The sequence below is a fragment of the Dermacentor variabilis genome, chromosome 3, assembly GCF_050947875.1.
Source record: "Dermacentor variabilis isolate Ectoservices chromosome 3, ASM5094787v1, whole genome shotgun sequence".
In the NCBI taxonomy this organism is placed as follows: Eukaryota; Metazoa; Arthropoda; class Arachnida; order Ixodida; family Ixodidae; genus Dermacentor; species Dermacentor variabilis.
The window spans coordinates 160,974,253-160,990,292 of record NC_134570.1 but is presented as its reverse complement, the minus strand read 5'-3'; the positions used below and the strand labels follow the sequence as shown (position 1 = coordinate 160,990,292).

At 44.5% G+C, this 16,040-nt stretch overlaps 1 protein-coding gene across 1 annotated transcript; it reads left to right on the top strand.

Annotated features, from left to right (window-relative positions):
• Window positions 1-1,457: 1,457 nt before the first annotated feature.
• Window positions 1,458-2,441, top strand: LOC142574857 (sulfotransferase 2A8-like). The gene has a single exon (XM_075683858.1). It carries the CDS (start codon window positions 1,458-1,460, stop codon window positions 2,439-2,441), a length of 984 nt encoding a protein of 327 aa, XP_075539973.1.
• The last annotated feature ends 13,599 nt before the right edge of the window (window positions 2,442-16,040 follow it).

Below are 16,040 nucleotides of genomic sequence, written 5' to 3'. Positions count from 1 at the left end.
TCACCTTCGTCTGTGACATTTGCCTTGGTGAGTACCGCAGGTGATTCATTAATAGCGTCGTGCGATGATAAAGTTCACGCGGAAGATATGGAGGCGCGAAATCAGCGTGGTTCCATTTTCGCGTGCATAGCTCTCTCTCTCTCTCTCTCTCTCTCTCTTTTCTTTTTTGAAGATTTCGCCCGTTTTCGTATTTCGTAAGTGATTGATGCCCGGCGGTCGGACTCGGCAAGGGAAAGGTTCGTTCGCACGTTCGCTCGCTCACATGTTCTTTTGTTCTCCAGGTTACTCGCATACACATACAATTATCCTCGATGATTTCTGCACGCTGGAACCATCACCGCAATTCGATGGTTCACACTGCGGCGAGGTGCGCACAATTTCCACGCAATTGAATGCGCCTTCGTCATTCTAACAAGTGAATGAACGCAATCTTCTGAAACGGTACAGATGCATTACCAGCACGTCTTCTGCAATGAAAACTAATTTTAAGCAACTTCGCTTCTCGTCGACAAAGCTATGGCGTCGAACGCTGTAAGAATGTATCTTAGGAGCCCATATTGACACGTGTACTTGTCTTTATCGGGCGACACGTTTCACCGCCTAACAAATGTTATCGCACAGCGTCTGCATGTATCGGAAGTTTCTGGAATGTTATCGATGGTTCCATCCGCTGTCTGTGACCGAACCTTGTATAATCTGATTGCATGTATGCGCGACACGAATAGTGTAGAACTTTGTGGAAGACACGCGGGTCCCAGCGATTAGTCTGAAACGTTCGACGATTGATGTATAAAAGCTGACGCGCTTGACCCGTTGATCAGATTTTGACGATCGCCGACGGTGTTCGCCGTTGTCGCCGTTCTTTAAGTGTAGCCTGTTTTTGTGGGCACAGGTTCGCCCAATAAAAGTTAGTTTCGTCTTTCGCAGTATTGCTACTGTGTTCTTCATACGTCACTCCACGTGACAATATTTTCATGAGTGCACGCATTCGTGAAAGGTAGAGGGTAAAAGGTCGGACTGTTGCACTCGACGCTGAAGCTAGCAAATAAACGCAACAAGTCCTCCTATTTATATTTCGTAAATCCAAGTGCACGAGCGTTCTTTCATTTCGCCCTGATCGAAATGCGGCTGCTGCGCTCGGCATCGGCAGCACAAAGCCATAGCCACTAAGCACTACCGCGGCGAATGTAATTTGCGGAAGTTTTCGTGTGACACAAAGATACGTCATCATTCTATTTTAGTGCGTATACGTGTTAAGTTTACCTTCCTTCCTGTCTAAACGGCTCAAGCTTTTTTGGATATTCAGAGCTTCAGGCACATGCCGTCCCATCAAGTACTAGCTTCACTGAATTGAACCTGCCCACTCTCGCACCCTGAAGTTGCGCTTTTTTGTACCGATAATAAAAGAAACTGCTTCTTTTCCAGGATAGATACCCTGGGCCTGGGTTATCACAACCATGCCACGTCGCAAGCCCTACCGTCAAGTCATCGACGGTGTACCGAGGTGCCCTCTGGCCGTTCCAGCAGTATTTCGTAAAGGTCTCTCCTTCCGCGCTGCGAAGGGTGACGTCGTGCAGAGCACCTACCCCAAAAGTGGGACCCATTGGGTTCAGTACATAACGCAGTTAATCGTTAACGGAGGAAAACCCATCAGCTCCTACGGCGAGTTCACCCGCAACCACCGGGCAATCGAGTATGTGGAGACTGATAGCTGGGAGTCGCCTCTACCTGTGAGACTGTTTGTGACGCACCATCCACTCAGCCGAGAGACTATGAACAAGGAGGCCAAGTACATCTACATCGCTCGAAACCCATGGGACGTCTGCGTCTCGCAGTTTCGCATGACCACAGACCTAAGCTACTTCCATTTCGAGGACGGCACATTCGAAGAGTTCTTTGAATCTTTCATCGAGGGAGACTTGGGCTTTGGGAGCTACTTTGACCACGTGGCGTCAGCGTACGCCATCAAAGACGACCCAAACTTCTTCTTCGTCACTTACGAAGAGCTCAAGAAGGATACTAGAGGCACACTTATGAGACTGGCTAGCTTTTTGGGTGAGAGATACGAGAGAGCCCTGCTTGAAAACTCGCAAACGCTACTGAATATCCTTGAATGGTCCAAACCAGAACACATGAGGAATGTCATCGTGTTTAATCACAAAGAAAGTGAGACACCGGAATGGAACGATCTATTTGCTAAGGTTAATATTACGAGCAAAGAAGGCTACGGTGGAGACAAAACAAAGTACGCTGTGGTAAAAGAAGCCAAAGTGGGAAGCTGGAAGGAATACTTCACGCCTTACCTGCTTGCCCGTTTGGAGAAGAAAATACAGGAAGAAGGAGACAAGGCATGTTTTATGAAGATGTGGGAAGACATTCGAAAGGAAGCGCTCAAGTTATCCCGCGGGTCTTCCGAGCATCATGACTTTTCGTTACCTTAATACCAAATTCGCATAATCTATTTCAAACACGGATTCAAACATCGGGGAATGCAGGCCAGAGTGCATCAACGCATTTCTTTGAAGGGTGTTCTTGTAAAATAGGAGCGACGACTTTAGTTCGCGGTGCCGCAGTTTTCATCTGCCGCTGCAGTTCCCTTTCTCAACAAAACCATGCCAAAAGAAAACTCCGAGCACTGCCTGCTATTTCCGTTGTGCATGAACGATCGCAGTATTACGTTTCTCTATCGTAATTTTAGTAATAAACTCGCTGACTTGTCGTCTGAGTGGAGTGTCATTCCGATTACATAGGTGCCATCTGACTTGGCCTGACGCAATGATGACGTCACCTGTTGTTTGTCTGAGCATCGGACCGGCTACGAAGTCGATGAATGTTCAGTGGCAATTCGAGAAGAGCATGCTTAAAAAAACTTCATTTTATGAAATAAATACTAAAACGGTAATATGCAGTCAGACACAGGAATAACATTCGTTGTGACGAACACATTTGGTTGCGAGCGTCCTCAATTAGACATGTAATGGGATCATGAAGGAAGACGTTATGTTTTATTGCTAATAACGCAAGGCTCACTATTTCGAACGCGAATGGCGTATGCTTGCTGAAATAAAATTAAAAGTGGCGTGTATCACGTCATCTGTGGTGGCAGCCGTCGTGTTATGGTCAACGCGAGACTAGAGCGGCGGGGAATGCATGGGGCGATATCATGTTTAAGTTTTGCCGAATTTTAAACATTCACTGCAGCAGATAGCTTAGTTCTAGTCCTTTAGCTGGGTTATTCCTAGAGTCGGACATTACATGCACGAGAAATCGAAACACATAAACAATTAATTGACGAAAATTTCCTAATTAACTGCAGCTGGTGTAGCTGCTGTAACTTAAATTGTGGCTGGTGAATTTGCAAGGCATAGCCACTTAGGGCAAACCTTAAGGATGACATATATGGGTTTCGAGATAGGATAGGAATAACTTTTTTTGAATGCCGACAACCGACGGTTTAACGCGTCGTGACGCCGGCCAAGCGTCGACCCGGGGTTATGCCCTACTCTGCACTACCCCAGTTCGGCCCGTTTGTGATGGGTCATGAGGCTTGTGCTTTTCGAGCTCAACCCGGGCCTTCTGGACGGCTCATAGTTGAGTGTCGTTGTCTATAGACTGCACTGCACTTTGAAGTTCGCGCGGATATGCCCTGGAGGTAGCTTGGGTCGGGAACCTGGCACAGTCCCACATGATGTGCCATTGCTCCGCCGGACCCACTGCACAAACATCGCACGCACCACTTTTTCTTATGCGAGGGTAAATGCCTCAGGGCATACAGGGGTATGGGATGGGGGTGAATAAGGATGATTAAACGAATGAAAAAAGCTTTGCTGATCTAATGAAGTCCAAGAGGGATCGCAGGGATCACGCACCACTTGGATAGAGTTCTGGGTGAAGCACGTGTAGTACTGCCAGGGCGAGGAGTGACCCGGTCTGTATCTGCCTTGGGATGACAGTCAAAAGCGTGGCAGTTTGGGCGAGTTAGTATGTCATGACTTTTTTAGGCTTGTAGCGCAGCTCAGAAAGAGCAAAAAGGAAGGTGGAAGGGTTAAAAAAGGGAATGGAGAACGGAGTTCACTGAGCTGCGCTACAAGCCCAAAAAAGTTAGGATGACGGCCTCCTCCCGACTGAGTGCAGGGTGTGGAGAGGACATTGTCCGTCGAGCTAAGCGGCAACACTTAGTAACTTCGCCATAACTGGTCACTCGGTCCTTGGTTTCGAACCACCACACGGAACGGTCACCCTAGGGGGCGTGGAGGGTAAGCGCTCGCGCCGCCGAATAGGCCGCCTCGTGGTTCGGTGAGGATGCACACTCGCCGGCGTGCGCCGGGAACCACTTGACACGGACGGTGCTGCCGCGGTCTTGAAGTTGGAGCTGGCCGATGACAGCGGCCGCCGGCACGCATATTCGCCCCTTGGAAAAGCTGCGCACGGCGTTCCTCGAGTCGCTGAGCACGGTGCGGCACTCGGCCTTGGAGATCGCCAGAGTGATGGCAACCTGCTCGGCGTCTGTGGCGTCCGTGCACCGCATGCTAGCTGCAGTTGTCGTGGTGCCGGTACACACTAAACATCTTAACACCCTTATGGGTGTTATAAGGGATGTTTTCTGCATTTACACTCATGCCCACACTCGTTTAGCACCCTTTTCGGCCAAAACACCCTATAACAAGGGAGTATTCCACACATAACGTGCGACTTTGCTCGAAGAAAGGTGTTAAATCGACGACTGAAGGGTGTTGAACGCATTGATGAATAAATCTGAGTAACGTGTACTACACTCTAAAACCTAGGAAGGGTATCGCAGGAGTGAAGCTGCCGGTTCACTCTTCAAAGCGTCGTTTTACTCTCGCAAAATGTCGAGGAGAGTGAAATGCATTGTTCACTCTGTCACCAAGAAGACAGTGAAATGTGCTTTTCACTCTCCCCTTCAGAGAGAGAGAGTGAAAAGACTCTTGAGACATTAGAAAAGAGAGACTCTTGCGGCAATAGAAAACAAAACGTAGCGTAATCTTCTGCTTCAACTGTAGGTGGCTGGCCCCGAACATGGCAATGTATCATTCATGCACGCTGAGCAAAGAACACATCGTTTTGCTTCTAAGAGAACAGGCCGCCGCAGTTCAACGGAACGCGTAGCGAGTGCTCCACTTTTTCACTCGGAGTTGCTCCAGCGCGCGCGCGCGCGCTCAAGATCGCGGAACAACACAGCACCGGAGAAAGGTGACCGCCCGCCGAGCAGCACAGCAGCAGCCAATGCATTTCAGCAGCAAAGGCCAGCCAAGGGAGATCGTATGTCAGCCATCTCGCGTCGCCACGAAAACACGACTGTCGTTCGTCATGCCTTGGATATAACAGCAAATCCTCCACGGTAAGTGAATTCTAACTTAGGTGCACATTGTCCGTATATGTCATGCTATCGCCAGGAAGTCGTCGCTGCGCTTAGCCGACGCGATTGACAAAGGACTAGGCGTACGCGCTGTCTCTCGATGTCAATCGAAAAAGCCAGTCGTCGCGATAACTGCATGTGATTTTATCACTTTGCCGTTGTTCGTAAGAGCTTTAAAAATCGCAAACGCTGCCAGAACTATGGTATGTTCAGTAAGAGGCCAGGCGAGAGGACGCTTAAAATGGTTAGTTCACCAGCCCGTGATTCCGAGCCTATGCGGAGCGTGGTTAGCGTGCGTTTTGTGTGTTTGAATTTATTCAGTTTGGCAGTCTACTGTGTACGGAACGCTGTTGAACTAAGGAATCACATAACAGAAGGCGTCATTTTGCTGGCAGCATGCTTTTTTTTTATAAATAAACCGCGCGCTTGACGATGTCTCGCGCAGGGGGAATCTGCGACCACTGAAGTTACGTGCAGCACCAGTGCTAGTTAGAAGCTTTGCCGCAGGCATTCAGCTGCATGCTGCAGGAGGTCAGTTGGGCGCGTTATCTTGAACTTACTGAAAACGCATGAGGAATCCATGTTTTATGCTGAAAAAAGTATAAACCCCATATAAGCGATCTTGCGCGCGGCAGCTACAAGCGACGCGACGGAGATGGCTGTCGCGTTCGCTCGTCGCCTACAAGTCGTACTCCGTGCGAGCGACGATTTTGAGCGACGCCTCCCTGGTGTTGCCGGCATGAGGGCTGCAGTCACGCGTGACGCGTGCTTTAGTAATTTACGTTGATGTATTTTACTATAAAAAGTAGCATAAAATATTTCCGGAGGTCTTGCTGTACGTTCTTATCCTTGCACGTATAAAAATTGAATCATTTGCTCGTTCCGCGCGACAATCGGTAGTATTTGAGCGATGTATGTACATCCAGTTCCGGCTTCGCGCTATTGGCTAGTCGCTCATAGCACTTCTGGGCGACGATCGACGATTTCTAGATTTCCAGAACGGAGCCATCTGTTCAAGCGACGGCCCGTTTTGTCGCTCGAAGCCGTCGCTCGTCGCCGTCGTGCACTAAATCTCTCTCACTGTGTTTATCCCTAAGACTGAACTGTTTTTGCTCATGTTGAAATGGTGTGATTATAGGTCTGGTTTTGTCTCCTGTTGCGGTTTTCGTGCACGGTGCGAAACTGAAAGGATGCGTATGTCTACGAACTCGGTGAATTGCCGAGCAGCTAGTTACGCATCGGCATCGAATATAACGGCTGCTGTGTGGAATTACAATTGCAGGGGCGCTTTGCATACGCTTATTGTTTTGGACATGCCTGTGCATTTGCTAATATGAGTTGGCGTGTCAGAGTTATGTCGTATGAACAGCTAAATCAGCATTCCTCTGGGGGTTACAAGCGTAATGTGTGCATTTTGCTATAGCATGGCAGATCAAGATGTGTTTATCGCTTGAATATTTTTAGTAGAGAAATAAAATATCAAAATAAAATGTTGCTTTAATTCCGTGTTACCAGTCTGTCGTACGCAGAACAATAGGTTGGTGTAATAAACTAATAACTGCGGTTTAACTGCAACTTTTACATGCCTACAAGAATCTAAAATGCTAGATTTCAAACTGCAGCAGTAGTCGGGTCTGTCAAAAATGAACTCCACTGCGCACCTCATGCATGAAAATAAGTTCATGCCTTTTAGTAAGCTTAGATGCAGGCCGCAGTGAACTTCTTAGTATTGAAATGTGGGTAAGCTTGCCATAACCAGCCTTGTTGCCCTTTTTTATAGGCACATCCATATATCCATTGAGCTGAAGGACAATATGTTCATCCCTACTGAGCATCATGTTTGCAGCTATGATCCTGAAATTATGGCTTCAGCAGTGGCACAACTAGGGATGGTGCGGGGGGGGGGGGCACACTGGGCACGTGCTTAGGATGTGTCACAAGTGGTGTTTGCGATACACCAGACTCATGACAGACCTATGACGTCTGAAAATGACCAATATTCTATTCATTAGCAGGAGTATTCTAACATTCATGAAAAACAAGGGTGAACTGTGGTTTATTTGTTTTTTTGCTTAAATCTAAAAATTCAAGTTAGTTTAGCAGTTGACTGTTGCAGTCATTTGGATGTTTTGCATGCATTTCACTAGGAAGACTAAGAGCTAAGACTTTTTTATTGCCATGGCGTTGACTGTCTTGATGTTGCTTTGCACCATGCCCTTGTGTTGACTTTTGCAGACGATATTTTTCAGGCACCCGCTTTATATAACGCAAGAAGGCAGCTGCAAGGACACGAGGATGTGAAAGAGCCAGTGCAGCGCGACTTCACGTAGTGCAGACTAGCCAATGCCAAAAAATCAAAATACATTGGCATGTTATTTGGACAAGAAAACTAGTATGTGGGTATATTGGGTGTACCATTTGACCAAATGTCAACAAAATCAAGATACAGTATGTTACACGAAGATGAAAATTCTCACGTGCTCCAGGCAGTCATCTTAACATGGTATATTTATGTAATGTCTCTGATTGGAAAGTCAAATCAAGTATGCTCTCTGGAGACAAACACATAGCAGCAAGTGTCATTGAAAAGTTAAAAATGTGTTTTAAGAAAGCTGATTAGTTCTGAGAAGTGACAGCTTATTGTCTTGCCTCTCAACAGATATATCCATGTGATAAAAAAATAGTGGTACAATGAAATTGCATATTTGCTTAGCGACATGATACATACTTGCAATGAGCACGGTGCCTGTGTTTACTATAAAAAGCAACAGCCCATGCTTGGTTAGGTTAGGCCCACTACAACATGCAGGCATGGGTGATTGGCGCTTTTTTTATTTCTGTGTCGTGAGGTTTATTGACGTGCGTATAGGTGCAATGGCACGCAGTATGGCTAGTACAAAAAAAGGGGGGGGGGCAGATATATGTAGCTCACTGTACACGACACAGGGCAAAGGAAATCCGTGTTCAGCAACTATGTTAAATGCCATGTACGTAAATTTTACAACGCTACTCGTTCGAAGCGCGCACAGGTGCATATTGAAGAAAAGTTTCCAGGGTAGATAATTTAGTTCGTAATTTACACTAATTTTGCTCTAACCACGAGACATAATAATTTTAATACACTGCACGGAAAAACCTAGAGTGAATTAAATTGTGTGTCAGCTTCGTGTGTATACATATAGTCTTTCCTATGCATTAGGTTTTTTGCGTAATGCATTAACAGTTGAGAGCCTATCTTATGATGTGTACTCTGTTTATATTACAGTTGTTTATTAGTTTACTCGTTTGTTTTGCGACTGATGAAATGCCGGCATAGATATATTTTCAACAATTGACATAACCCTGTATGTTTTGCAGGGACAACCCAGGACGTGCATTTCTCAGCACCCAGTCAACTGCCAAAAGTGACTCAAACACAAGCCACCAGTAAGTGGACATCAGTTGCAATTTCACATTATGCAGTTGGCGGCTACCTTGTACGGAGGCTTTTTTTTTTAATGAGATGGTGATGTCGTTCTAATGTACATTTTGACCACAAAGGTGCGATCATGTCTCACAGAGGCATATATGGTTGCTATTCTCTGCGAGGGACGTGTTCTCGTGTTCATGAAGCATTTGTGTTTGGCAGTATTGTCGCCCAATGAGTCGGATATAAACACTAACTCGCCACTGCCGGCAAGTAGTTGCGAGAAACGCATTATGACACTGTAAAGTTATTTCATTAATTCGAAGGAAAGTTTTGCAGCAGGAAAAAAGGTTGCTATTCCAGGTAAACATGTCTTTTTCTCACAAGTTATTTAGCCAAACTGTGGATGCATGAAATTCGTGACTAATGAATAGATTTTAATTTATTCTTTAGTAATGCTTCTAAAAGAGACTAGAAAAGCATGTGACTACATCTGCAATCAGCAGACCATACATTTACGGTCATAAGTGGCAGTTCCATGCAGTCTCGCACTTTATATTACCTTTCCTTTCAGCAACATTGGAACTGGTGGCTGCGTTTTCAGAAGGAGAAGTGCACTTGACACTGTATATGTGTGTGTGAATTCGGTTTTCTTTGTATGTGTCGGCTCACTGACAAACAGTGCAAAAATCTGTTTTACCATTAGCCTGACGACGCCTTCTGCTGCTACAAATGCGGCACTTCGTATTTTATAGTACTGCATGACATTTAAATCAAAGCTACCGCATAAAATGATCAAGAAAACTAACCGCTGTTATAGCTGTTTTCCTCAAAGAACGCTTGTCCTTTATGGGCTGTGTTAATCTGAGCTCTCCACCGATGTTTCCGTAGTATTATCCCTTAGTGAGTGAGAGATTGGGGGCAATTAATCGTGTTAGTGTTTAAGTGGTGTCCTAATTATGTGCATTTGTTCCAACAAAGTTGTCTAGATTACTTTATTGTGTAGTGTAAAGCCTATGAAACCATCAGCAACTACTGAGTTGCTAACACGCATATGGATTTGTCACTATACAGGTGAAACTCGGCTGTACCACTGCAGTGCTGCGGAAATTGCCTTCACCAGCGGCTTTGCAACAGCTGTTTCGCAGCATGTCGGTATGTGTTAATTTATAATTATGTTGGGATGGGCTAGTATTATGGACCACTGCTACTCTGTATTGTGACAGATCCATACGATAAGGGATGTAATGGGCACAGCGAAAACCTTTGAATTTTTTACTATGGTACATAAACAGGCTCTCCTATTCGTCACTGGAGCAGGAGAGAAGGGCATGCAGGCACTCCTGAATGTACATATATTTCAAAACATGAGAGAGACATATACACACACACACACACACAATTAAACTAAAGGCAGGGACGTTCCATCTTTCATCTTGAATTGAATTGTGCAGCGCAAAAATACAACACAGACCACAGAGAAGCACACATGTTAACAGGTTTGATACACACGTTAGTTCAACAGATTTGATACTTCAAGTGTGCTATTTTACACAAGGGGGAAGGGAAAGGGGAGAAAATCTGAAAAAAAAGTGGAGTGGAAAAAAAGGAATCGTGCCAAAAAGCATGAGAAGCATCGCGCAGCCAGGATCACCAGCAGGACAACCTTACGTATAGTTTGTTTCAATCAACTCAGATCACATGCAGCCATTACTGCAATCAAGTTGTTTCCTTATGTCATATGAAGGAATGATGTGGGCCCAAAAAACTGTTTAGAGCTGAAGGATTATGTTCCATTCTAGCCTCATTGCCTGCTTTTTTATCATATTGTTGTCAGCTGCTTATGTTAGGGACAAAAAGTAAGAGTACGAACTGTTTCCCGATTCGCCATTCCACACAACATGTCTTTGTGACTGTATGTACATGCAGATGATCGATAGTTGAAAAATATTCAGTACAGTAGAATCTCATTACAAGATGCACTTGGTTGTAAGAGACATCTGAAAATGGTTTGGTTGGTTTTCCGATGTTTGCCACGTTAACAATACTGTATACAAGAGACACCTTTGTTACTAAGGATGACTTTTTAAGTATTCACTACTTCGAAGGCACATAACCCAGACACATTCACTTTGTGCACCTTGTGTGCTCCGAAGGGCGTAAAGATCACGCAATCCTTACACAAGTCAATCGCGCATGTCTCTTTTAGCATGAACCAGAAAAGGAGGGCAACGAGGACAGTGCAGGGCAGAAAGTGTCGGCAGTTGAAGCTGACGAGCGTCTAAGAGCACCTCAAAGGTACTGCGAGCAACAAGGCTTGCAAAGTGAAGTGTTCAAATTCCAGAAGTTGGGAAGGAAGCTAACACAATCTACAGTCACTAAAAAGCTGTGAATGTCTTCTTTAAAGGGCCTCTAAACCACCGAGGTTGAAATTTAGTTGCGGTGTTGCAGTTCTACACAATAAGGCAATGAACAGGTAGCCACGAGAATTTTTCGAAACGGTGCAGTAATAGTGGAGCTACGTGTGTTTGATTATCGAAAAGTAGTCCCCACTCATTTTACTCTTTCATCTGGTACACGTCATATGGACAGTGTCGTCTTTTCCTTGCCTAGTACACCTCCAAATGTTACGGGACAGGCCAACACCAACGAGCTCTGTTGCTGCCGCGCTGGCCCGTCGTCCTGCGAGGAGTGGCGCTAATACAACGGAACTGTATGGTGACTCGTGTTGAAGAGCCTCATAGGGAGACCCTTCTGTTGGCCTTTCTGTTCTTTGCCCCCATTGGCTGCCCACAATGGCATCGCGCGCAACGCGACGAGGAAGAAAGAGTGTGTGTATTTGCTTGCAGGCCTTGCCGGCAGTCGTACACTTTCGTTCGACCAATCGACAGCACCGGAAACTGGTGACATCATCAGAGACAGCCTGGTGACGTCAGGACAAACTGGGGGGGGCAGGATAGGTCCAGAGAGGCGCACGGGGTCATTTTCTTCATATTGTGGTGCTCTGGCAGTGCTACGCACTCTGGCATTTGGCTTCGTCGATCGTGACGGCATTCTGATTTCGATACGCGTGTTTACTTGAAATGTTCAAAAAATGTCGAGAAGTGGTTTAGGGGCCCTTTAAGCCACCCTGAGCATTTATTCCTTCAGATATATCAAAACATACTTTAGTGATGATGCATAATAAAGTGATCTAGTCTGGCTCCTCAGTGTCCTAAAATTTTTGGTTTCGCGAGACATGTTTCCCGTGCCTCTTGAATATGTTCTGATGAGGCTTTACTGTAATATACACAAACAATTGTGTAACTCCTCCTGCAAGTATTATTCATTAAGCCCGGTCACTTATGTGCAAAGCTTGTGGTTAATTCTTGATGTCCGTACTTTTTGGAGCTATGTTTATTAATTCATGCTGTTCTTATTGGTTCTTCGATGCAGGAGACAATGCCTACGAAATTATTGGCCCTGATCATGAGAGCCCTCAAGGGGCAAACAACATCTCTGTTGCAGAAGTGAGCCCGATACCACTTGGAAGTTACCATGACAGATGACACGGCAGCAATAGATACAGAGACTGCCATGTCTACTGCAGCTGCAACAGTGTACGAGGCAAGCAGCAGCGCGTCAGCATCAGCAGCAGTGTCAGAAGGAACCACACCAGGCCTGGTAGAGCAACATGTGTGCTGTCACTGACTTTTTTTGTAGTGTATACAACTCATTTGCTCAACATACAAAAGCTTTTCACCACGACTGTGAGCCAGTGTTATTGTGCAGCAAGTGCAAGACTAAGTTAGGTGTTATAACACAGTACAAGCATCACTTTAATATATGCAAATGCAAACATATTACAGTTGTTGCCTCCCCAGCCAGCCCACATAGTGACAACAATGTGGAACACATGGTGGGACACACCTCTCTCCCATTACAAGATAGCAGAGACTGTCAGTGTTGTTGCTAGATTGACTGGTCTTTGTAGGCAACTAGAAGGACAACACAGGTGTCATAAGATTGTTGTTGATGCTGTTGTTGAAGAGGTAAAAAAGAAGTTTGATGCAGCTGAAGTGCCAACTGATATTGAGCAAATCAAAAGCAACCACCTGAGAAAGCAACACTATCGAAATTTGGGTATCTATGTGCCGCCAACTCTGGTAAGAATGGCATAGGACGGAAGTCTGATGAAAATCACACAGACACTGCTGTTGCATCACTGGCCACAGTGAGCAGCGACTTGTAGGGCAAGAGAGTCAACTGAAACTAACATTATGATATAGTGTCATGCTCCCATGTGACCACTTTTCAAGTTATTTTGCAAGATACAGCTCAACCTCCTGAAACGAGACTGCAACTTGTCTGTAAAAAAGCTTTCGCAAAAAATTAGTCATAACACTATTAACATAGCAGTATCTTATTTTTTTGTGTCGGTTCGAGGTTCCCGGCTGTCCATTAATGCAAAAATTGAGGAAAAAAAGAACATGTGTCGTACTTACACCTTTTTAACAAGTACGAGGGGGACAGAACTTTTCTAGTCATGCATCTTCATCATACTATCAAGTTTTTAAATGCCTTTTATAATTATTATTACCAGTTATATCTGAGTGCATTGTATGCATGTAGCAGGTGTAAAATCAGGTCAGTTGGATCAGATGCCTTATCTGCAAGCGAGCCCTATATTCAAGAAATTTGAATTAAAATAGTTACGTTAGAGACGCAGTCTTTCAGCACTTTATTGCCTGTGGTTTAAGCATTGCTCAATACTTTTGTGGGTGGCAATTTCAACCGGCACAGCACTGCGCTTTGCCACAGTCACATTTGTCTTCAAAACGGTGTTTACCATTTGTGTTGATCTGTTTGTGTATGCATAGAGCAAGTTTTTAATTTATATTTTTCTGCATTCTTGTGCTTGCACTAAGCTTGTGTAAGGCAGTTACAAAATGTGTGTCACTATAACGAACTGTTCTGTTGAGCTTACTCTTGCAAATAATCGTGTTCAGATGGCCGCACTTCTATGCGGGTGCACCGCTAGCTTTGTGTGTGTTCTCATGTTTGTATAAAGCTTATATAAGCTAGTTAGAAAATGTATGTCACTAAGCAGTGTGATATTCTTTAAAGAACTGCTTGGTTGGTTTTACACTTGTGAATTAGTATTGAGGTGGTGGTATTCCCATGTATGCCCACTGCTAGCTTTCTGTGTCCTCACGTGTTTGTATTAAGTTTCTACAAGGGAGTTACAGCATGTACGTCACTAAGCACTGCGATATTTTTTAAAGAACTGCTTTGTTGGTTTTACACCTGTGAGTAATAGTACTCGGGTGGCACTAGTCATGTGTAGGTACACAGGGACCATTTGTATACATTATGCTCATGTAAAGCAGTTACAAAGTGTATGTCACTAATTACTGTGATATTTGTTGAATTGCTGTGATGGTTTTACACATGTGAATAATAGTGGTCAGGACACAGTACTTGCGGTTTATAGTTGCATTTATACACTGCCAGGACATGGGCTGTATACGTACCAAAAGAAATGTATGTCATTATATTGTTGTGATTATTACTGTTTGGATTTTATTAAACTGTAATAAAATTGTTTCTTGTATCTATTGAGGTATGACAATTTGTTATGCAACCAAACTGAGGACCTGAACTTGTGCATACAAATAAACAGCTAATTTAGGAGTATACTGCTCATATTCTGCTAAACCAGTTTAACAAATCTTGTACTACAATGCTGGAAAAATGACAGAGCTGAGTCGGATGTACAGAAATAGTTCTGCACTGGCTGAAGGACTGCCCCACACTGGAGTTCGTAATGTTGCGTTTATTGGAGTAGAACAGAAAGTGCATTTCTATTAAAAATGCGACAGTCGGTGCAGAAACATAAGGCAGACGAGCGGATGTGGCACATTTTTTTCAGGGCCCTCCATGCCTACTACTGCATTTCTAGTCTTCCTGTGCTCTGCGTATAAGCCCCTGTTCAGCCAAGGTTTTTACTCCATGACAGTTGTTCTACTGGGTTCGTAGCAATATTGAAGAAAAAAATGCAATGGTTTTCAAGGACTTTCGAGGCCCCGACACAGTAACTTCAAGGACCTCGTGCAATGTGTGTAGTAGTTTGGACAGGCAATAACTTGTTCAAGAACACCGTTAACTTTAATGCAAACAAAAGAAAACAAAACAAATCGCATTTCAGTGATTTCAAACATTTAAAAGACTGCTAATTTGCCTTTCACCGCCCACCACTAAACGCACACAAGGAAGCATTTCAAGAAAGCGCTCAAAGTTTTTCTGCAATAGCACAATTAACTACTTGGACCTGCAACATTTGCAGTTTTTGAATACTGTTTGGTTTGACAGTGTATGTGATGTCATCTGTTGCCTCAGCTTTTTTCACCATCAAATAAGCAACAGTCATTTCTAATTTCTTTTTATTGTGTCTGTCGCTCTCAATTTACTCTTCACGGCTTCTCTTTGAATGCCTCAACTGTTGAGCTTCCTGCTTCTGCTCCTCCAAGCACATTTGTCGCCGGTTCCATGTGCATAAAACTGGTATCTGCAGCTCCTTTGTAATTTCAACTTTAAGGATGTCGCTTTCCATCTATTACCTCCAGAGACAATTTTCTGTGACATGCGAAAGAGTGTCACAGAAGGGAAAAAAGCGCTTGGCAATGTCTGCTAAGTCTAGCCAAGTGTACAAGTTTAAGGACTTTCCAGTACTTCTAAAAATTCAAGGGTTTTCAGTGCCTTGAAAATGGCATTTTAGAAATAAAGGATTTTCAAGGCTCGCTACAAACCCTGGATTCTAGCACCTAAATAATTTTACAAGCTTATTTTGGCATGGAGTTAGGAAATTCATGCTTTCTAGCTAACGCTGCACTATCTCTGTACAGTGAAGCCACGAGAGCGCAACTATTTTGGAGTAAAGAAAAATACTGAAAGCTTTTAATACCACTCTTCTTTTTTTCTATGGAGCTTCGTGTTGCCTAGTTAAGTTTACGAATGTGCCTGGTTTTGGCGGGCGTTTCTTCGACATTTTCTGGAAGAAGCAGATGTCTAGCCCCCGTATTCAGAAATGTATCTTAATACAAAGCTCATGCTTGACTTGATATAAACGACGCCTGGTGCGAACGTCCCCCAAGACGCTCACTGCCTTTCTTTTGGTGCGTTCACGACTTGCGTCGTTTAGATCAAGTCAAGCATGGGCTTCAAGTTATGATGCATTTCTGCATATGGGGGTAAGCGTGCACAATTCCGGGCAAC